Below are 25,339 nucleotides of genomic sequence, written 5' to 3' on the forward strand. Positions count from 1 at the left end.
AGAGACATGCTTATTTTATGGGCCCAAACATTTTAAATTTTTTTTTTACTGAGAATATTTCGTTAATCGCAAACTTTAAAAATTTTCCTTCTTTTACAAAACACGCACTACCCTGGATTCAAACTAAATACGTATATTAACTTTTTTTTCTAAGATATATTTTGTTGCCCTTTAACAATAAACAATATTTTTATGTTTTCTTTTATTTTGTTTTTTAATTAGTAAAAAATAAAAAAGTACCTCCTAATCATTTACATAATACTTTCTTATATTATACAAAAAAATATTAAAGGAGCAAAAAATTCATAAACATTTCTTGTATACCCACGAACAGGTCATCCCTTCGTGGCATTTTTTTGTTTACTATTTTTACTATCGATAAGTATTTCATTGCTATGGAATTATTATTTTTTTATACTCTTTTTTGCCTCGTATGTACCTATATTGTAAAAAAACACAAAATTATAACAATAAAAAAAATAAAAAATGAAAACTCGATTCAGTTGGGATCTCTTATGGCCTGTTGATTGAATTAAAAATGCCAATGAGTGTTCCGGTGTTACAAATAAGCCAAACAGTACAAAGTGCTACTTGTGAATACATTTTCTTCCAACGAAGCGTTGATTGGATAACAAAACAAGAAAAGATCACAACATTTCCAGCACTTCCGGTTACGAAATACTTTATTAGGAAACTAAATGCGATCTAGATTTAGCACAATTTATTTTTTATTTTTTATTAATTCATTCATAAATTATTTATTAATTATATTTAACTTTTTGTATTTATTTATTTAACAAATGGCAATTTCTTCCAACCAACCAATAAAATAACAGTTTTATTTTTATAATTCAAGTTACAGAACATATTCAATAGAAAAAATATATAAAAATAGAAATAAACGTATTTGTTTATAAATTACCTTAAATCAAAACTATTATTCAATGGGAAAAGGGAAAAAAGAGGATTAAGGAAGAGAAAGGAGATATTTCTTCAGACGTGATTTAAACAGAGATAATGTAGTTTCATCTTTGATGGTGGATGGGAGATGATTCCAGTCGAGCCGCATGGACACTATATGAGTTAGAGAAGAAAGAGGAATTGTGGATGGGTATTAAAAGAGTGCCTTGAGAATTAGAACGAAGAGGTAAACCATAAACCTGTTGAAATTTTTCACGCAGGTATATAGGAGCGTTAGGACTATGAAGTACATTAAACAGAAGTGAGAGGGAGTGATAGTCTCTCCACTGTCTAATTTTGAGCCATTTCAGTTGCCGACGATAATCAGAAACATTTATTAATTAAAAAGCAAGTCCGAACTCCGCAGGAACTAAGTATTATGAAGAGTTGGGAGGAATAATATCGACGTGCGCTACTTAAAGCGCCCTTGAGGTGATTTCCACAAAAATGGCGCTATATAAATTATCCAACTATAATCTGCAAATCTATTACATACATACTTTGCGGGAGACAGCCTTAAAAAGTTTTTTCATCGCCAGAGACACAATATTTCAATATCATCAATGAATAAATTTGTAAATAAATTATCAGTTAGTGCTCTGCTTTGGTACTAATTAATTTGTCAGAATGCGTCGCACTCCGAGTATAAACACAAATTGGTACACCATTACAACACCAGTGGTGGTATTCTGGATGTTTTCTACTTTAGTGTATTTACATACAAAAACACGAGAAAAACGGTTTTCTGCCACGAATAGTGATTTGGCCGAATACCGAATATTCGGCCGAATCTCTCAAGGCTCTGTATTTTATCTAAAACAAAACATCACGCCATTTCTCTGTAAGGGTAGGTAGAGAGGATAGAATGGCAAATCACTCTATCTTTGCATACAGATCTTGCTTCCTCTACATTGATACATCTTCTCATGCCCGCGCGCCAATTATTCCGACATTTAACATGTCCATCTTCGGGTATTTGTTGGATTTGGTCATGCCATGTTTTCTCGGTCTTCCTCTATTTCTGCATCCGTCAATATTCGCATTGTAAATATTCTTATCCATTCTTTCGCTGTCCATTCGCTCTACATGTCCAAACCAGCGCAGAGCTCCGTTCTTGATTTTGTCGATAATGCTTGTCTCAGCCTTGCATAATGTACGAATCTCAACATTTGTGCATCTATCGTACATAGTTTTACCACGCATTCGCCTGAGAGATCGCATTTCGACAGCATTCAGCCTACTTTTTTTTATTATTTTTTTTAAAGAAATATTTGCGTTCTTATGATTTACCCAAATATTTAATTTTGAGGGCCATTTTCAACGAATTGTAAATAACTCACTATTAGAAAATAGAATCAAGTTGGGGTAGAGTGGGATTCGAACCACGGACCTTTGGTCTGTGAGTCCGAGACACTAGCCACGGGACCACAACCCGATTTCATTTCTATTTTTACAAATCCATACTTCGCTCCCATGCATCCGGGTCAGGACGAGGACTCCGTCGTGAACAGCTAATTTTGCCTCTTACGACAAACGTTTATTTGCCAACCAAACATTTATTTGCATTATTTATTATTTATTTATTTATTTTATTTTTATTTTATTAGGGAAATCAACAGTTCTACATACATATTTTTAGTAAACAAACAGATATAGTGTATAAACTCAGAACCAATAACAGATTTCCACATAGTATACAAAGTTAGTAAAGAATATATATATTACATATCAAATAAATACAAACAATTTATACATATAAAAATGTTATTTTCAAGTACTCAATAATCAAAGATTTTTTAAATATTAATTTTAAGAACATTAAGTTACAGTAAATTGGGCGGGATAAGGACAAAAAAGGACAAAAATGCTTGAAGAGAGGATAAGGAGGGGGGGGGGGGGAGATGTACATATTTATTATTATAATGTCTACTAAGTTACATAATACATTTTTAGTTTAAATTTTAAATCTGACAGAGTGATGTTTGTATAATCTATATTTTTAAATTTTGTATTGTACATTGAAAAAGTCCTACGAAAAAAAGCATTTTTAACATACGATGTCTTACTTGTTGGTACATGAAACAGGTGGTACCGTCTACAAATCCTGGCTGGCACATGTATTGTTATTAAAACAAGCAGCTCTGTACAGTCAACCATTCCTGTCACAATTTTGTAAAGCAGTAGTTGGTCCGCACACACTCTGCGGTATTGTAGAGAAATGATTCCATGGAAGGTGGAGGCAGTGAGAGTAGATACATAAGAAATACCGGTTTTGTATTTAAGGTACTTTATAAATTTGTTTTGAATATTTTCTATTCTACTTATATATATGGCATACTGGGGATTCCATATCTGAGAGGCGTATTCCAAATGGCTTCTGACAAATGTATAATATAATGAAATAAGGGCCTAATATTTATATCTAATATTTTATGGATCTGGTCTTGGAAGTAGAGATTTAGCAAAATAAGAACCCTCGCCTTCCTCATGGTGGCCAGACTAGACTCTGTTAAGACCTGGGCTTGGAGGGCGGACCTAATTTACGGGTACCCATCACAAGTATGTGCTTTAACCCTCACTTAAAACATACGAATATGTATGTATAAGTGTACAAGAGTTTTATTACTTTTTAGTACTTGAAACAGAAAAGTCCGATTACATAATTCTTGAGTCACAAAAAAACAAATAAGAAACAAATTTTTCTTTAAATTAATTTTAAGTAATTTCCATTGTAAAGATAGCGAAATCGATAATAAAGTATGATAAAACATTGCGAAAATATTAGTGGCTTAATGTTTACGTCTGATATCTGCAATAATCATGTTTTATTTTCATATCACAAAAATGATTATAATCTTTATTGTGATACCAAAAAACTGATCATTTGAATGGACTTGTTGCACAAATAAATTATCATCAAATGGAATTTCGATGTACGTAGTTACAAAACAGGTTTTGTTTAGATAATTGGACTTGATGAATATTTGGAATCAATATTATGATTAATCCTCAGCTACGCACAAAGCACAGGGTAACCACGTAAATCGAGTTGTGGTCCCGTGGCTAGTGTCGCGGACTCACGGATCAGAGATCTGAGGTTTGAATTCCACTCAACTACAACTTGATTCCCTTTTTTCTACTACTACTAATACCATCACGCTGTTTCTCCGCCACACACGTCTATCCTGGAATACATTCCTAACTTCTTCCACATTCATTCATCTTGGTCAAAACGTAAACCTACTTATTTATGAGTAGTTTAGCCCCTTTCGGTTTGATGTGCGTATGCGGTTTCTGGATCACTCTTAATTCTATGGGCTTAGCATTTATTTCATAATTTTAGACATAAAATATAAACTAAATCAAAGTATCTATGAGTTCGTGTCTTTTTAGCTTTGTACTTTTTACTAAATTAAAAATATTTGTTTATCATACACGCAACTCGGAGATTTATTTTGAAAATAAGGTTCCAGGTTCGATTCCGGTGAGAATACAAAAATAATTAGCCCCTCTGTCCTGTTGTGGTGCAAAAAAAGCCAAAAAAATCTCTACCTACTACGACTACCACCATCACGCCATTTCTTGGTAGGGGTAGGCAGAGAGAATGGACCACCACACACGTCTATCCTGAAATACATTCCTAACTTCTTCCACATTCATTCATCTTGTCATACATGCCCTTCGGTTCTGTCTGCTTTTGACATAACCAGACTTAATATTTTGGTTTATCTGATCATGCCACGTCTTCCTTGGTCGTCCTCGTTTCACGTTACCGTTCATTTTCACTATATATATACTTGTTTTACCATTCTTTCGTCGTCCATTCGGTCTACATGACCAAACCATCTCAGATACCCTTTCTTAATCTTATCAATTAAACTTGACTCAGATTTACACTCCCGCCTGATTTCATCTTTACACACTGTGTAACATTCACCGTTCTGGTCATATTTTAACATCTATATTCCTTCAATTCTTTTGCACAGTTACAGTGTGTGTAAAGTGGCCACTAAAACCAGCCAATGACAGGTCATAAGCCCTGTAGATGTCTAGACTTCTATATTACCTTCTCTAAAATGTTCTTCACCTCTGTAACTCTGTAATTGAATAACTCCCTAGGGAGGAAATCCAGCCAGTTTGCAAGCATTTGGACATACTCAAACATTGTTGAATTAACTACCTGGTAAAATAAGAAGTATAAACATTGGAAAATTGTTTTCACGCGTTGCCTAGTAGGTGATTTGGTTCAGCCGGATGAATCTCACCTACGTGATAAAGGTTTCAGCTCTTTTACTTCACAAAAGTCAACATATGGAAGAGTTGAGGAAATGTGGATGTTAAAACATCGGCAGAATGGTGAATGGTACACAGTGTGTAAAGTGGCCACTTAAACCAGCCAATGGCAGGTCATAAGCCTTGTAAATGCCTAGACTTCTATATTCCCTTCTCAAAAACTTTTTCCCTCTCTGTTTATGATTTCTCTTGTAATTTCTATATTTACCACTGTTTTCATATCTTCATATTTTTTTGCACATTTACACAAGTGTTTTGTGTTTTAATAAAGTCATTAGTCTCTGAAAAAAATATTTTATGGTAGTGGTAATCCAACAGTAAGTTTGTGATTGGCAGGCATTGGTTAGTCTACCTACGAGAATTAACAGTATACTCTACTGTCCATACATAAATACTTTCCCTCTTTAACTAATGAGCGATGGTAATCGTAAACGCGGATAGTAAACATTTGGCAAGCGGAATTCAAAGACAAAATAATATACACCGTTATAGAAAGTATTATTCAAGTAAAAGTCACTACTCGCAAAGTACAAAATAAGAAATATTAATAAAGAAACAATTGCATTTAAAAAATAGATATATATCTGGGATTATTACTAGTAAAATTACATCATCAGCATTCCATCAGCATTCCATGTCCGCTTCGTAGTTGAAGCATATGGTGTCCACGAAGATCCTCCAAGCAACTCTGTCGGCTGCCAGCTTCTGTGCAGCCTCCCAAGTTAGGTTCGCGTCCCGTAGTTCTGACACGAACTGCCGACGAACAGTCAACGGTGGACGTCCGGGACGTCGAGAACCAGATGCCATGTCATGTAAATTATGCAAGCGAGGTTAAGGCTCTGAGGAGGCATCCGCAGCACATGGCCAAGCAAACCGTATCGCCTCCGCTTGATGACAGTTGTCACCGGAGTTTACTGCATCCGTTTTCTTATTAATTAATAATAAGCAAAACTTACTACATGCAAAAAAATATAACTTTCCAAAAAATATATGTATATGGAAGTTGCACTATTTTTTACCTTGCTTATAATGTACAAGGTTTATATTTACTTTAAAGAGATGGTTATTTATTTGTTTACTTCAAAAACAATTTTCTATTAGATTTACTATAATGAAAAACATTATTTAGTTAATATTTAAGGATCTGGGATGTTTCGCCTGTGGCCTGTTTTATGAGCTTCTCTGCATTAAAAAAAAATATTGTCTCAGTAATCCTTACTCAGTCTACGAGTTGTGAAAATCATAAAGGAAAAGCTGATGCATAGTAGAGATGCCGCAAACAGGTTGACAGACACCTGTTCCATTGCGGTGCGTGCGGGGGAACGGGTTGGCAAATTAGTTTAATTTGTGAGTAGATCATGTCGCGACACGCGATATTTGTTCATTATTACGTCACATTGTGTCACTAATAGTCCTTTTTAGTAATAATGATTAGTAATTAGTTATTATATGTTTATTGTACATCATGGCACCATTTAATAATATATCTTAATTACGAATATTACGAGATCTGTAGTGAAGATAATAAACTGACTGTGTAACAAGATCTCGCGAGGTAATTTATGAGGAAAAGCGCAATCGTATACTTCCAACAAATTCTGAAAACATTGTTTTTATTCATCATACCTTACCACTCATAGATTTTAAGTATTAAACTCATAAACTACAAAGTAGCTACTAATTTCCTAAATAAAATACAAATAAATTCGGGATTGAGAACACTCAGACATAGGGAAATATTTAAACTGCCCCTGTTTTCAAATAATGCTACATACCACACACCTATGGCCCGCATGTGTCGGGAATATAATATATACTGTCGAAACAATAAAATTGTCATTTTTTATGATACTCTCTCAGCTTTTGCGAATAATCTCTTAGGAATAAATCTTATTCAATAAGTACACACGAACAACTTATTTTTTATTGCATTGTATCCTGTATAAAAAAAAATATATAAAAAAAATGTATTACAACTACCTATTTTGTGTAATTCTGTAATTTAAGATATATATTCATGTAAAATTGTATCGACGAATGCTTTCAAATTGTATATTTTCTAGTATGTATCTTCGTTGAATTACCTAATAAAATAAAATAAAATTAATTAATTAAATAAAACAACTTTGTTTTTAACCACAAATTTTTATTAATTTTTTTATTTATTTTATTTTAATGAATAAACTCAAAGTTAATGCTTCAAATATAAACTTTATACTAAACTATAATTTGTGATTGAAATAGATACATTTTTGAGTAATAAGTGCGTTTTTTTCATGTTTTGGTAATAATAATAATAATAATAATATAAGTAGCCGAATAGGCTGAATACCAAATGGTAACCGAATATTTGTGGCATCTCTAATGCGTAGTTCACAGAAGGACAAGACAATACTGTCTTGTCCCAGCAGAAATTTGGAGGACAGGCTAATGGATACTGTCCTAGAGATAAACGAGCAAGCTATCCCCGCAGGACAACCACGGTGTGCGTCGACGTGTATAAATTCTCGCAGACTTCCGCGTTTAAACTTCGGTCAAATTATTGTATTGTCCCACTGTCCTGCCCTATGCGATAGAGACTGATCACGAGCAGGAACAGAATAAAACTGTCCTATCTATTGTATTCTCCTCGTGTGAATAAAATTGAGAGTAAAAAAACTCAAATACGTGAACAAAAAACGGTAAATGGTATGTTTATAGGTAAAATGTTGTCGATCGCTGACGGATAATACTTTTCTCCATATATGGTAAAAATCTCATATGAAATGAAATTTCGGATCGTGTGAAGAAGATCTCATTCAAAGCGGGAAGATAATAGGTACAAAATAACACGTTCACCTGAATACGTAGATAAGTGTATTCTATGATTCGGAACACAATGCAACCAGAACTGTTTCTTTAGTACGAAAATTAATTAATTATCAAATGGTATCTGTTTCATAATCAATTAGTCTTATTAATTTATTTTATAAGATAATTCAACAAGATACATACTAGAAAACATATAATTTGAAGGTATTCATTCGTCGATACAATTACACGTGCATTTATTATATCTTCCATTTTCAATTATAGGATTACAGATTACAATTTGACAGATGCCGTGGCGCAGTTGTTGGTGAGACGGCCAACTGTGAAACTGGCGTCGCGGGTTCGATTCCCGCCAGTTACAAGAAAAAAATTCAAGAAAGATTTTATTTTCCATTGGTCTGGGTGTTTGTGGTGTATTTTTCATTACCTCCTTCCATATCCCCTCTTTCCCACTTGCTGACAAACCTCAAAATACAAGCTTAGCGGGTTATTCCTTTTGAAAAAAAAACACAAAATAGATAGAATTACGTTCGTCGTTTTTTTTTAAATTTATTTTTATTTTTATTTATTATACAGCATACAATACAATGAAAAATAAATTGTACGTGTGTACTTATTAAGTAAGATCTATTCCTGAGAGATAATTCACAAAAGTTGGGAGAGTATTATGAAACATGTCAATTTTGTTATTTCGGCAGTATACAGAGTGGCCGGAGAAGTGACGTTTAAAGGTAAAATGTAGGTGCCTCATATTGAGGGTTACCCGAATCACCTCGTGTATGTTGCGCGATTTTGCGTAGTTATCGAATTATGATTTTTTAAATGGGTTTTTGATTTCAGGAAGAATTTTTTCGGGATTTTTTTTTTGTACGTCATACTTTTAAAAGTGTTCTTTCACGCATAAAATAATCACCTTCACTATTGATGGAAGTTACAAAAGTTTTGACCTAAAACGCAGAATTTAAGTTTGAGCGAGTCGGACTTAAAATTTCACATCTAAAAAGGCGATTCCTTAGTTTCTGAGTAACTTTAAAAACTGGGCTAAACTCTAAGCTTTCGTAATAATACAAGTAGTAGGTACTTAATGGGCTATTATTTGCTGAAATCAGCCTTCAATGATACTGAGGAGTAAAATTCTTAAGAATATTATTATGATAGAAAGTGTGTAAACTAAGAAAAAATAACTTTTAGAGATAAAATGGCGACACGGGTAGCAGTAAACACAAGGTGAGAATGACTGAGGAATTTTTCGCCCTTGTATCTTTGAAGGCTGGTTTCAGCGAAGTGACTCATTTTAAAGTTACTCAGAAACTGAGGAATTTCCTTTTTAGATTTTTGATTTCAAGTTGAAAGTTCAAGTCTGACTCGCTCGAACTTAAATTCTTCATTTTAGATCAAAAGTTTTGTAGCTTCCATTAATGCTACGAAGCTGGTGATTTTATGCGTGAAAGAACATTTTTAAAAGAATGAATAACAAAAAAATCCTACAATTTACATCCAGAAATTAAATACCGATGCGGTCGAAAATTTTTAAAAACCCATAAAAAAAATCATGACTCGAAAACTACGCAAAATCGCGGAACATACATGGAGGTGATTTGGATACTCCTCAATATGCGGCACTTACATTTTCCCTTTGGACGTCACTTCTCCGGCCACCCTGTATATTATATTCCCGTATTAATAAACAATTAATATTCTTGAATTTAATATTAGAAGTTCCTTATTACCGAATAGCGTGCGCCGGAGTATAAACGTGATAGGTTGAATTAAAATGGAAAACTTAATAAAATAATATATTGCGACAGTTAGGAATCAAACCCATGACCACATTCTAAATCAGTATTTTTTGTACGTATGATCATCATTCCCCTCTCCGCACTCATGTTGCATAGGGCACCACATTGGTTAACCATATTACAAGAAGGTGAGGTTATTAGTCTTACGCTTCAAGTCCCAGGAAAATGAAATATTGCATTTTTAACGATCTTTAAAAAAACAATATTTCACGTCCACCCTGGCAAGCATCGAACCCGGAACCTTAAGAATGTTAGGAGATCGCTGCACCAAGAGGCGTATTTACCTCCACTTGATTTAATTTTTCAGATTTTTTTACCTGAGAGCAGTCATCGAGTTGAAAACACTCGTCCAGGGTTCTGTTTCTATTTCACAGGTAGAACTGTATTCTTCTTTAGTGGTAAACCACATGTAAAACCGATATTTCATGTCAACCTAGCTAGGAATTCAAACAGGAACCTCAAGCATGGTAGGCGAACGCGCCAACCACTATCTACACTACTACTTGCTACTCGATTTCATTTTTTAATATTTTTAGATAAATAGATAAGAGACGCCTTCGAGTCAAAAACACTCGTCCAGGGTTCTGGTTCTATTTCACACACACAAAATAGTATTCTTTATCCTTCTAGACACGGATATATATAATGTAGAAATGCGATGTCATTGACAAATGTGTGGGAAATCAATGTATGACAGGGTTACGAATAATGACATCAGGCGAGAGTGTAAACCTGAGTCAAGTATAATTATTGATAAGATTAAAAAAGGGTCTCTGAGATGGTTTGGTCATGTAGAACGAATAGACGACGAAAGAATGGTAAATAAGTATAAATGGCAAAAAATAACGGTATATATGGCGCAAATGAACGATGACGTGAGACGAGGACGACCAAGGAAGACGTGGCATGATCAGATAAACCAAAATCTTAAGTCTGGTCATGTCAAAAGCAGACAGAACCGAAGGGCATGTATGATAAGATGTATGAAAGTGGAAGAAGCTAGGAATGTATGCCAGGATAGATGTGTGTGGCGGTCCATTCTCTCTGCCTACCCCTACGGGAGGAAATGGCGTGGTGGTGGTAGTGGTAGTAGGTAGTATTTTTTTTTGCTTTTTTGCACCACAACAGGACAGAGGGCCTAATTATTTTTGTATTCTCAGCGGAATCGAACCTGAAACCTTATTTTTAAAAATAAAACTCCCAGTTGCGTGTATGATAAACAAATATTTTTAATTTAGTAAAAAGTACGAAGTTATAAAGACACGAATTTATAGATACTTTGATTTGGTTTACATTTTATGTCTAAAATTATGAAATAAATGGAAAGCCTCAAAAAATTATTTAACCAAATTATTACCGTGTATTTTATATTTCGTCGCACTGTAGATTCATAATTTTTTTGACACAAAACTTTACTTTATCTAATATTTTTTATTAATATTGTCTTCATAAATTAATTAATAATTAAGGATTGATTTCTTAAAATGTTGATGCAGATAGAACCGATATTTTAATTTAAATATAATATAAGTTGAATGTATTTAGTTAGATAGAACCTTGTTTCCCAATGCGACGATTTATCAAATAAATAAAACATTCTTTTTTTATTTATCATTAAACTTTATTTACATCAGAGAGTAAAATTGTTTGTAGCACGATCTATCAAATATTTTTAGAAGCATTTAATTAAATATCTCTGCAAGTTGTTGGTTGTGGTCTCGGCTAAGAATAGTTACTTTTATTGCCGCTACTGCTGAAGAGCGCTGCAGCATGCGTCATATACAGATTCGTCACTAATTTTTGCTCTTCCATACCATACAATAATTTATTTCAAAGAGCGCTGATGCCGCTAATGATGGCATTCCATGCTTAATTTTATCAACAACTGGTAATAGGCGCCCGGCGAATTCTGCCCACATTAGAGAGATAAATCTGCTGAGATTACAGGGAAGTCGTGGGTTTTTGTTTACAAATGTGGCACACATAGAATTAAGAATTAATTCTATGGTGGCACACTTGATTAGATCGTGTTATGATTTATGGAATGCTCGAAGAATAACAACTGTTATGTTTCTGAAGAGCACGGAAAAGAATGCTGTAGAAAGAAGAAAATAGTAAATATGACAATTAATATTGATAACTACTACTCAGATATTTTTCATACATACATAGACGCGTGCGCATAGATAGAGTAAAACATTTTTAAAAGTAGTGATACGAAAACGTACCCATGGCTACTAAGTTTGTTTATTTATACCAGGGCTTCATTCAATAGAGCAAAAAAAAATTAAAGTACCTAGTGATAAAACAAAACATTGATAGATATATATTTTATAAATAAAAATTGACTAAATATCTACACTAAACTATGAAGAGTGGACGGGGTAAAGAGGGAAGGAAAGAGGGGTGAGAAAGGAAAAACTCAAATATTCAGGAAGTGACATGTAATACGTGATTTGGATATGAATAAATGTCTTCGACATTAGTGGGTATATTATTCCATTATTGACAAGCTACTACTATGAAAGAGGAGGCAAAAAAACTAGAGCGATGAGTGGGTATTGAATGAGTTCTCTCGTTACTAAAACGATGAGAATATCCATGGTTTGTTAGGGGATGAAAAAGCTCTCATATAAGCATATTTTAAAAAATGAAAGCGTAATTTAAAGAATTGATTTCAAATCGATTATTTTTGACATCTCACCTTACCACCTACTTAGTTTCAAATAATTGATATAATATTATTATAATTTTTTTCATTATGCTTTTCTTTTTAAGGTGATTCTAAACGAAAATATGAAACTAATTATTCATAGATTATTATTATTTTTTATTGAAAAATGCAATTTTTACGTTTATTTTCAATGGAAATTTTACATTACTTGGTTTGCGGAAACTTTACACTATATTGATTGTAACAAATACCATACCATGTAATATTTATCTTATTTTTTGTTTTGTACACCATTTTGTGAAAAGGACCAAAATTATATTGTTACGGTATTTGTTACAATCAATAAAGTGTAAAGTTTCCGCAAACCAAGTTTTGTAAAATTTCCATTGAAAATAAACGTAAAAATGGCATTATTCCTAAAAAGTCATAAAAGCGCCATCTATGAATAATTAGTTTCATGTTTTCGTTTAAAATCACCTCAAAAAGAGAAAGCAAAATGAAAAAAAAACATAATAATATTATATCAACAATAATCAACATTATTTGAAACTGAGTAGATGGTAAGGTAAGATGTCAAAAATAATCGATGTTGAAATTAATTCTTTAAATTTCACTTCCATTTTTAAAAATATACTTATATGAGAGTTCTTCTATCCCCTAACACACCATGGGCATTCTCTTCGTTCTAGTAACGAGAGAACTCTTGCGATACCCATACACCGCTCTAGTTTTTTTGCCTCCTCTGCAATTGCATTTTTCAATAAAAAATAAAAAAGCGCCATCTATAAATACTTAGTTTCATATTTTCGTTTAAAATCACCTTAAAAAGAGAAAGCAAAATTAAAAAAAAACATAATAATATTATATAAACAATGACCAACATTATTTGAAACTGAGTAGATGGTAAGGTGAGATGTCAAAAATAATCGATGTTGAAATTAATTCTTTAAATTTCGCTTCCTTTTTTAAAAATATACTTACATGAGAGTTCTTCTATCCCCTAACACGCCATGGGCATTCTCTTCGTTCTAGTAACGAGAGAACTCTTTCAATACCCATTCATCGCTCTAGTTTGATTGCCCCCTCTGCAATTGCATTTCCCAATAAAAAATGATAAAGGCGTTATCTATAAATAGTTTCGTATTTTCGTTTAGAACCACCTTAAACATGTTTTTGTAATTACATATTAATATAATTTAAGTACATTGTAATTAGAGGTAGTACTGAATTGTACATGTAAATGAATAAATAAATATTTTTTATGCATAAATTTCGATTTTACTTTAAAGACAGTCGAAGATAACTCTGTTTACTGCCGGATGTAATCGGGACCCGGGGGATTTTTTTAGAACATTCTGTCACACTATATTCAAAGGGTATCTTAGTTCCTTAATAGCGCAACCTAAAAAGCGAACGTGCTTGTGAATAACGAAATATGTATGAAAATGTGGAAAGAAAAAGTTATTCCGTTCGATAAACGAAGAAAATAACGGTATTTAAAAAGGGGTGTGTAACTACCTTAGGTGGTGAGGCAGGTGGACTTCTGGGAAGACCTAAATCTTCATCTTCTTCGCTCGTGTCTCCTCTCGGTCGTCTCCTCACGGCCGCTGCTAGTTCCGCCTGAAACAAAACATCACCATCAGACGATTACTTATGTATTCAAACTTTCAAGCCCAAAGAATAATTGAACGTAGTTATACAGAGGCAGCCAGCCATATAAAAGTGTAACTGAGATAATAGCACTTTTGTGAAATGTGTGAATTATCAAATTTACACAACAGTTGGAATGTTCTGACTTTAACAATGATAAAAAATGAATTCATAAGTTTTTTTTTCATGCTACAAACAAGAATCTCACTATGTATTCGACCAGTTTCAATGATTTTCAAAAACCGTAAGATTTTTTCAGTGAATTGGGTGTTTTCTACAAATTGAGGAATGCCTTTTTTGTGATCGACACCATTTTCAGAAGGTGATTAATACAGTTTTTTGTACGAAAGCGGTCTAGCTGGTTTTAGCAGAACATAGAATTGACCTTACTGCACCCGATTACATCAATATCCCATTTTTTCAAAATTGTGGACTGGCTACTTTCTGCATAACTACGTTCAATTCCTTTAGCGGATTTATTGCTAAAACCAATATCTTCCAACCAACCAAAAAACACACTGGTCAATAATTTGTACTAAAAAATAATATCAAAAGATACGCCATATCGATGACTCAGTTCCATAGAGCGATATTAAAAAAAATCACGTTTTGAGTTGTATTGTCCATGATATAAAAAGAAAACACTTTTCTTCAATGCAGAACTACAGCCCTACGGGAAATTGGATACAAAAAATGTTTTCTTGCGCGCGGTAAAAATTAGAGCATTAAATTGTGCTGCAAAGTTTTCCAAAAATGAACTACTTTGAACGACGTCTCTGGTGCATATGAATCAACCAATGATAAAAGAGCTGTGAAAGATATCCGGTTTGCTTACCGCAAACGAAGCAATAGGCAGAACTGACCGAGAATAAGCGGAAAATAACCTCTGACGTCAGACGCGGAGTTATTTCAGAAACATAAAACATTAAATAGCGCTGATAATCCGATGTATAAAATTTGAAGAAAAAAAATTGGCTTAGTTTAATAGTCTATTAACAAATAATAAAAAAAAAATCTTCTGAACTTCCGCATTCTACAAAGGTTTTTAATTCTTAAAACTTATTGGTTTTCTCTTGTTAGACAAATATTTTCATATAGATATAAATAAACTTAAACAATCTCTCAGCTCCATAACTAATTAAAATGTTATGATAATTTGCATAACAGCTGTAATCTTAAAACTAGTAACCATTGAGTATATGTTTCATATAAATATATATACTTGACTTAAAGTGATATTTGTTGCAAATCAATTTAGATCTTTCAAAACTTGGTCAGCCATTTCTCATAATGAGTCATTTCTAGTTATCTCCGTATTAAATCTAGCCATCTAAATATTAATAAACCTAATTAATTAAAAATAACAGCTGTTTTTTAAAGGGGAGAAAAAGCTTGTGCAATATGTTTATTTTTTTAACAATCGAAAGCCCAAATACTTCACCAATAAGATAGTGTTAAATAAAAAAAATCATAAGTATGTTACTAGAAACAGGGATTCAAAAAAACAGAATCCCAAAATTGCATAATGTAAAAAGGTTTAAAAATATATGAAAATATACTTTTATTTATTTTATTTATTTCGAATACAAACAGATGTACAGGTTAAATGAATATTTAAAAAAAAAAATTATATAAAATGTATACATAGTAGGGCCTGCCATCCAATTATATGTATTCACTAAATAATACTGTAATAAAGCGACGACGGCTTGAAATTTAAACTATATAAATAATAAATATACTATATATTAAAATAAGATAAATATGGACAAAACAAGGAGATAGTGGAAAGGAAAAGAAGGAAATTGATAAGGAGTGGTAAAGGATGATTGAAGGAAAGTGAGAGTGGAAAATTGCATTTGATTTAATGATTAAACGAATTATGAATGAAGAGCATGAATCAAGCCTATTAATGTATTATGTATGAAGAATGAAGAGTTGGAATATTATTTTTTTAATGTATATTTACTATAATTTATTTATTAACGGACATTGTCCATGAAAACAATTTATAGGATTCAAATATTACAATTAAACAATAGTTTAAAACATTTTTAAAAAAGAAAAAAAGCATTGACAAACATAAGGGACATCAAGACAAGATCTGGAATATTTATTTAGTGCTTGTTTAAATCGCAGTAAACTTAAACCAAAAAAGTCCGGATCTTGTCTTGAGTTAAGAATACGACAAAGACGGTCATTGGAGAATCAAGTCCATGGTTTGTTCTATGCTGATCGATAAAAAGCACTTTATTGTTTCTCAACCTACGAGTCGGAATATATAATTTTACTTTTCCCAGTAATGATGGAACATCAATTATACCATTTAGTATGCCGAACATATATATGGAATCAATATTAGTTCTACGTTTTTGTAAACTAGAAATATTTAACATTGGCTCTATATCAGCATAAGAATAATTACCTCTCTCTAGTCCAGGCATCCACGCTACTTTTCGAAGCAAGCGATGTTGGACTGATTTAATGTGATTTATGCGGTAATCTGAAGTAATGGATATGCATTGCGTTATACACTTTAAAGGATGATGAATGTGGGATCAGGTGATTAGTTTGGTAGGAGACAGGAAGATAAACCAGGAAATAGAAGGAACAAATTTATAAAAATGAAGGGAGGTTACGGTTCTAAGGATATATAGCTATGATTCAGGCGTTTCTTGGTAGTGGCCAGGAAAGGCGCATTTTGAACATGAAGAGGAAGAACATTCCAATGTCTGGCACCTTGAACAAAAAAGGCATAGCTGAAAAATGACGAGCCATGTCGAGAAATAGAGAGTGTTCTCTCCTGAGAAGAACGAAGCGAAAGACCATGAAAAAAAGGGTAAATATAATTCTCATCAAGATATTTTAGTGGGCATTATACACTCTAAAAAATCTAACTAAATAATGCAGAAATTTTATAAATTTGTTCGGCAAATTATGTTTTGGAAATTACAGGTCAAAGCCATGTAAATGCATGGACTACCACATTCCCTTCTCAAAAATGTTTTCCTCTCTGTTGCAATAAATTTCAAACTCAATAACTAACTCGCTAAGTAATAAAATGCAACCTTGTCCACAAACATTTGGACATACACAAAATATTGTAGAAGTTATTATAGCTGAACATTTGACATTACCCATATTCTCCTGGACAGAAGACGCCCCCAGCAGCGGCGTTGACTGGCTCCTTTCAACCTCATCCCCCCGAGGGCCGACCAGGGTGCGGGGTACCGAGGATACGCGAGTCACTCGAGATATTCCACTTATCCTGCAGTTGCACCCAACCCCATGCTAACTCAACGCCCGAGTAGCGTGCCACTTGAGCCACATCACTAAGTACCGTTTACACTTGACTTTAGAATTGTTGAGTCTTCATTTAGAATTTGTATAAGTTCATTTAGGATTTAAAAGATCAAAAGTGATTTTGACTGAACAGATAAAACAAATTTATAATTATTCATCTACTATTATTGATGCTGTTAGAACTGCGCGAAATCAATAAAAATAAAGCTAAGTAAAGTTGTTTTGAAAATCTTTTTCCTGAATTCTAACTTCAGTGTGTGAAAAAAAATATTTATTGATACGTATCATTTTAAGTTGCTAGAATTCCACACGTCCATGCGCTTTGTAGCTGCATGACGATTAGTAATGTAGCTTCTATATGGATGACTAATTTCAAAAGATGCCAAAGTCTATTTTTGTTGTTCTGAGATATAGTATGTTAAGTGTTAGTTTTGTTTCCGAAATGTCAAATGACAGAATTTCGGAAAATTGAAAATACGTATTGTAAAATTTTTCTTTTTTTAAATTTAAATTGTTAAATGTTTAGTTACTAAATTATTGCATGTAAAAAAGTAGACTTAAGCCTAAGGTAGGGAGTTTATTCTCAGGGAAAGAACTCTTGGTCTAAGATATTTTTGGTACTTTTTAAAATTCATATTGTATTTTAAAAATCATTTTTCAAATAAAAAAATCGATATGGGTATTCTTTATTGAAAAATTAATTAGAATAGTTCTCAAAACACTCAACACGGCAGTGTTGCCAACTCAAAACAGATAAAATTGGACTTTTTAAAGTTGGGCATCCATATGTAAATGTTATCAACTATAAAATAGTAAAATGTTGGAAATGGAGTCAAGAATTCCAACCGTCCATGCGCTTAGTAGCTGCAAGACGTGCTGTATTCTTACTCCGTTTTATTATTATTATTTACTTTTTTAAAATTTCAGTAATACAATAAATTTTAAAAATGTGTAAATGGGGGCAAGATTTCTTACCGTCCATGCGCTCTGTAGCTGTAAGACGTGCTGTAATCAAGCTCCTATCTGTTGTAATTTGAATTGATCTTAATTGGAAACGAGGAACTAGAATCCCAGCCGTCCATGCGCTCTGTAGCTGCAAGACGTGCTGGGATATTTATTTATTCTACGGCGCTCTTGAGGTGATTTTCACAAAAATGGCACTATATAAATTATCCAACTATATAACTAGTGAGATGTTTACATGAATACACACTAAATCCAATAAGTCTGGACAGGCGACCAATGCTAATGTTTATGGTAAAAACAGGTGGACTAATTTTAGCGTCTATTAAATTTATCGGCCTCGTGGTGTACAAGAGGTCTTGGGTTTGATTCCCGGCATGGTTGATGTGAAACGGTTTTTAAAAATTAAAACAGAATATTTCGTATTTCATAGACTGGCACCCGAAGCGTAAGACTGATAATCTTTCTTTTATGTAACAAAATGATCAAGATACGCTGTGATTGGAGTACCAATGCAGTGACCTAAGCACCATTAGGTGCGGAAAGGGAATGAAGAAGATAAAAAAGAAATTTATGATGCTCTGAAGAAGCCAAAATACAAATCCGACCCTGGCCTATGGTATCAGGGCTAAAGCAAGAGGCAGGAGGTGGCTCGGTGCCATTTCTCAAAGTTCACGGCTTAATGTCGCCGAAGAGGTAACCTGAATTCTCGGACGCCTAACACGACGGATAAGCGATCATAACTGACTATAATCCCTTTCAAATAACGTACCCACGGTAGGTTCCTACAGTCAGTAAGGAAATGTCAGATTCGGATAATCCAACCGGCGAAAAATATGATACAATAACATTCATCACACCTACGAGAGTTCGTCTAGAAACGTATTTTATCGATGTTTGTAGATTCTCATATTTATTTAAAATTTTGGATATTAGTAGGTAATTAAATAAAAATTTCATACAAATATTCCGATTTTGAAACGCAAAATTCAAGTCTAGTTGACTATTTATTTACTATTAATTTATTTATAAATTTATTGCATGATTACCAGGAAATCTATAAAACACTATAGTCCTTAAAATATATCTTGATTAGAATGACAGTTGTCAGCAAAAGTGAGGATATAACTTTGTAGTTACGTCTAAGGAGTGATTTATATTAACACACAAAAAATCATTCGTATCTGGCATGTTAATTTATTTTTTTAATACAATGTCTTGACATATAAATCAACATTATTATATAAGTCAGCTTTAAAATTAAAAATACTCAAAATAAATCTAATTATTAACGACGTTCTTACAAGGTTACGTCATTTTGCAAAAATGTTAAGAGATGGGGGAAATCGATTGAATAAAAAAATAATTCATTTGTTGTTGTTCATAAAAAAGAGTATTTAATGTCTTATTTTATTTTAATAGGATGGAAAAGTTAGATTCAGAAACCATAAAATGCTTGGATTTTTCATTCATTTCTAGTTTTCTTTCTAGCTTCAATTTGCAAAAACAAAATCAATGCGAATTACTTTATTCGTTGGTCATCCAAATTTGAATTAGGTCGTGTTTTGAACCAGTAACCTTTGGCTGGTATGCTCAGACCATTAACCCATAAGCCTTGGTGACCTAACGACATTCTAACCGTCAACGTTAGCAGGGAAAAGTGAAAACACCTCAGATCAGCGAGATATTCAGGCAAATTTATCAAGCGCCATTTTAGAAAATTATAATCGTATTATATTTTTTAATGTGTGTCCGGATGCGGACGAAGAAAAAGTTCTCTGTGTGAAAAAGAACCATTAAAACCTTTATAAAGACATATTTAGATTTATATATATTTTTTAATTATTTTATTTATTAGGTATATGGAATATTTTGTACACAAAAAAAAAGAGTCCTCACTAGGAAAACCTCCTCTAAGGGGGACTGTACGGTGTTCTATGTTTTATTTACATATTTCTCATATCACTAAAATATTTTTTTTAATTTCTTCTATCCTAATTTATATATATACATATATATTTTTAAATTAATATTTTTTTTCTTACAAACTATAATTGTTATCCGTGCCGAGGACTCTTAACAATATACTTTTAAAAAATATTTTTACATTTGAGAGTAAACAAAGAAGACTAACTTAATAAACAGAGATAATTAACAAAATATTCAGACAGTTTTAAACACTACAATGATTATAAATAATTTATGTACATCTATATTATTTATATTACAAAACACACAATGAAATAACAAAAACCTAACGTAAGCTATACACTTGTGGAGCAGTTCATTCAATATTGGTATGGGCGAATGAGACAATCCATTTTACTTCTACCTAGCTCTACTATCCATTTTTTTATAGCCTTTTTGAACATTTTATCGTTACTAATGGTTTTAATAGATAGTGGAAATAGGTTATATATAAGTATACATATACAGTTTATGATTTAGATAAAATTATAGAAAAAAATATAAATAAAATTATCAATAAAACTTCTGGTTTAGTTTCACTTTTATTTAATTTGACCAACGAGCGCTTTCGCTAAGATGCTGGTTCTATTTGGCACGCAGAAATGCATTCTTCATTAGCTTGGATTCAGACATATAACTAGCAGATAAATAAATAAATATTTTCGAGTACGTATCTTAATTAAAAATCATACAATTATTTACATGTGCGGTAATACAAAAAAACTACGGTACAATTCGAATTCTAAGATCATTTTAATATGACAATTTTCACTAATCATTAATCGCAATGAAAATACATAATGCTTCATGGTATTCCTTGAAAATTTAGTTACAGGCGAACAATGTTTTGAGTTTGTCAAATTTTTGTAGACAGGACTGGACTGCAAACATCAACATATCACAACAGAGATGAAACGATAAGATAGTGAATGTTACACAGAGTGAAGACTGGCCACTTAAACCAGCCAACGATAGGTCATAAGCCCTGTAGATGCTTAGAATTCTATATTCCCTTCTCTAAAGTGTTTTTCATCTCCGTTGTTATGTTTAGTTACAAAAGGTTTTTGCTGAGTCAAAATATCCCTTAACAATAGTGAAATATCACGTTTTTTAAAACATTTAAAAAAAAATAAGGGTCTGTGAAATATTGTTGGACAAAAACAAAACTTTTGCTATGTATCAGTAGCATAAAAAATATTTTTAAACGTGTAATTTTGAATTCCCGCAAAAACGGTCATTGCCACGCACCTTATACGTCACGATTCATGTTCATTTTGAACTTTGTTCCAAACCGTTTAAATTTTTATAGAACATCTACACGAATCTTGGCGTCACAATTATCAATGCCACGTTTTTCTAACATGTCGCGTTTTTCTAGTGACAATTTTTTTAATAATATCTTTTTTCATGTTATGTATGAAAACATTTCTCCACAATATCCATATTGATTTCGAAAATACAATTAATTATTATAAATCCATTTCATACATTTTATCGGTATTCGTAGTATGTGATATTTCCCTATTCAATTCCACTTCTGTGTACAAATGAAACTGTATCAGACATTAAGTCCAGACCACAAACATTTAATTTCCTGCGCCCGCCCCACGTTTCCGTGGACTTGTAGCATCCTCCAGGGATAAATAACTTTAGGGTGAAGAAATAATTCAATACCAAGCCGAAAACGTACGAAAATCACCCTTTAAAAATTCTCATCAACATACCTTTTTTTTTTTTTTTCACATTCAGAAAACATAGTTATACATAAAAAGCATAGAATTAAGAATAGTCCAGAAACTGCATACGCACATTAAACAGAAGGCGACTAAACTACTCATAAATGAGTAGGTTTACGTTTTGACCCATTAGTTTTAGGATGTATTTTATCCAGATGCTAACTCTGAATTGCTTGATAAGTTAGAACGATTGCAGAATATTTGTATTCGTTATATCTTTAATCTTCGCAAATTTGACCACATAACCGAGTCTCGCACGCAACTACACTGGCTCAGTATCAGGCATAGAAGCAACATTCACATTCTATCACTTCTTCACAATAATTTAAATAATCCCACTTCGTCTGTTTACCGGAGAGAGCTCATCCAACCTCTTTCACAACACGGACTATTTCTTCGTTCTAGTAACGAGAGAACCCTTTGAATACCCTGTCATCGCTCTAATTTCCTTGCCTCCTCTTTCACAGTAGTAGCCGCTCGATTGTGGAATAATCTACCCACTAATGTGAGAGACGCCTCTTCTCTATTTAATGTCACTATCTTAATATTTAAATTGTTCTTTTATCCTTCTTCTTTCCTTCCCATCCCCTCTCCTCTCTTCATAGTATAGTGTTATTTTTTTTTAAACATATATTAATTTTTGTTAATCTTTGCTTTTAATTTTTGTATAAAATTGTAAGATTCAATATGTCCATGTATTTATAATTTTCTCAAACTGAACGGTTTGGGTAGGTAGGAAGAAATTGCCTTAAGGCAATATGCTCGCCCTTATAAAATATTGTTGAATTAACTACCTGGTAAAAGAAGAAGTATAAAAATTGGAAAATTGTTTTCTGGCGTTGCCTAGTGGGTGATTTGGTTAAGCCGGATGAATCTCACCCACGTGATAAAGGTTTCAGCTCTTTTACTTCACAGAAGTCAACAGATGGAAGAGTTGAGAAAATGTGGATGTTCAAACATGGGCAGAATGGTGAATGTTACACAGTGTGTAAAGTGGCCACTTAAACCAACCAATGACAGGTCATAAGCCCTGTAAATGCAAAGACTTCCAGTTTTATACTTATTAACATATATCTGCATGTGTGCTCGTATCTTGAAATCTGATATTTCGGGTTTATCTCACTGTTGCATTGGGCTAGCGATATTTTAAACCATCGTATGGTTGTCGTCCAATGCTTTAAGCATAAACTCGTATGTGGGAAGGGATTGTGGTCTATGAAATACTAAATATACTTCGTTTCTATAGACCTTTGTCCCATTCGCCGGAGTACGAAGGAAATGGTGTTTAAATATGGCATGTCACCGACGAAGAATTATTGAATTAGAAGTAAAACTATTTAACATTCTACAATTAAAACTAAAATAAAAACACTTATTCTATCTCCTGCCTGCCACTACGGAAAAACGGTGTAATGGTTTGTTTGTTTGTTTGTTTGTTAAGAGTAACCGAGGTCTGACTTTTCATCATACAAACGTACTCTCGTATTTTCTCCCAGGATTATGACACTAGAGCGATGATTTTTCTTACACTAAGGAATTAAGACTCAATCTCTCTGGCTGCGAAACACTCTCACTTGCTTTTTAAGGATGCACACGCTTACACACACCTGAAATACAACGTGTACACTTACTCATATACAAATACTCACAAATACACCCTTTGACATATCTTTATATATATATAATTCCTCTATACGTGTGCTGTCACCGTACTCCTCCTAAACGGCTTAACCAATTTACGTGCGGTTTTCAGAGAAATATAGATCTTTGCGCTGTGCGTGTTCTTAGATATTAAAATCTCCAATCGATTATGTAAAAAATAAATGGGGAGCATAAACGTTTTATTCATTGATCTACCCGGGTTGCATTTGAGGAGAATGGATTTGCAAAAAAATGGAAAGATGTTGTGTGCAAAAAAGTTTGTTTTTTAATGTTTACAAACAGCATTTGTTTTTTGTGGATCTCAATCAGATTCTTTCCTTAAATTCGTTTTAATTTCTATCTATTTATTTATTTTTATTGGATTTTTGGTAACACTAAAATAATATTAAATTCAATACATTTTTAAAAATCGTATTACTTCATAAGTACACCCCTTTGTTGGTCAGGCGACCGGGGTTTGACGTTTGCAAAAAGAATGCCATATTTGAAATAATATTTATTTTATGTTTTAGAATTCAACCATAAACAAGTACCTACTTAAATTCAATATTAACAATTTTTAGTTTAGGAATTTAATCACAAACCAATACCTAGGTACCTACTTATCGATTAAAAATCTTTTTTCAAGCTAATAGCAGGCAAGCCAACGCGCAACGTTTAGGCAGGACAACGTCTGACGGGCCCGCTAGTACTCGTGTAAATATATACGCAAGCACACATTTAAAAATGTACCATAATTTAATACGTATGATTTTTGTTTAGAAACTTCACTGATATGTCTTTTAACCCTTTCTTTATTATGTAATTTAATCATTGTTGGCTGTATGTTTCTGCAAAATAAATAAATAAAATATAAAAACCCTTAAAAGCACGTATTTTAAATATAATTAGATATTTTATTTATAAATAAAAACGTTCTTCGATAGATAATCTAGAAAGATTATAAATAAGTAAAGCCATTAATCATTAACTCCTTATGATAAATAATAAATTAAATTTAACCTTCAGTCCTCTTTTTAAAAATATTCCTGTTATAATGCATAGTATCCTTTTTCTCTCTACTTCTTTAATTAACAACTACTGCACAACATCATTATACTTACAGAGAAATATTTTTCTTTAATGAAATGAACAAAGATAATAAAAAGTACAGTAAGTAATACAAAATATTTAAGAAAGAAGTGGAAAATTACATCTATAATTCTTCTTTATGTAACACTGATTGAAAACATCGTTTTTATTTTTTTTGTAATTTATTTACGTTTTTCGAAAAATATTATTCATTAAAATAAAATAAACTATTGTAAGACGTCACTCCCCATTATGTACACAAGAATTTATTTATTTATTTTATAAACATAAACGGCAAATCTGCCTTTTACAAACATTTATAATATTAACATATTTGGCTTAATATTTTTTTTTTAAAACATAAATATCCTTATACCCAAGATTTATAAAAAAAAATTATAACAAAAATTATACAAGACTTATATTTAAAAAAATTAACCTAAAAATAA

The 25,339-nt window shown here is 32.4% G+C and overlaps 1 protein-coding gene across 2 annotated transcripts in view; it reads right to left on the bottom strand.

Moving 5' to 3' along the window:
• Positions 1-25,339, bottom strand: part of LOC148282315 (uncharacterized) — a 346,468-nt gene that overhangs the window by 83,299 nt on the left and 237,830 nt on the right. For both annotated transcript variants that reach the window (XM_088225237.1, XM_088225239.1), the window contains exon 6: positions 14,056-14,157. In XM_088225237.1, coding sequence (XP_088081363.1) covers positions 14,056-14,157 — 102 coding nt within the window. The remainder of the gene's footprint in view (positions 1-14,055; positions 14,158-25,339) is intronic.

This window comes from Micrasema longulum, unplaced genomic scaffold (assembly GCF_059751315.1).
Source record: "Micrasema longulum isolate JH-2025_06_02 unplaced genomic scaffold, ASM5975131v1 h1tg000340l, whole genome shotgun sequence".
Classification (NCBI taxonomy): domain Eukaryota; kingdom Metazoa; phylum Arthropoda; class Insecta; order Trichoptera; family Brachycentridae; genus Micrasema; species Micrasema longulum.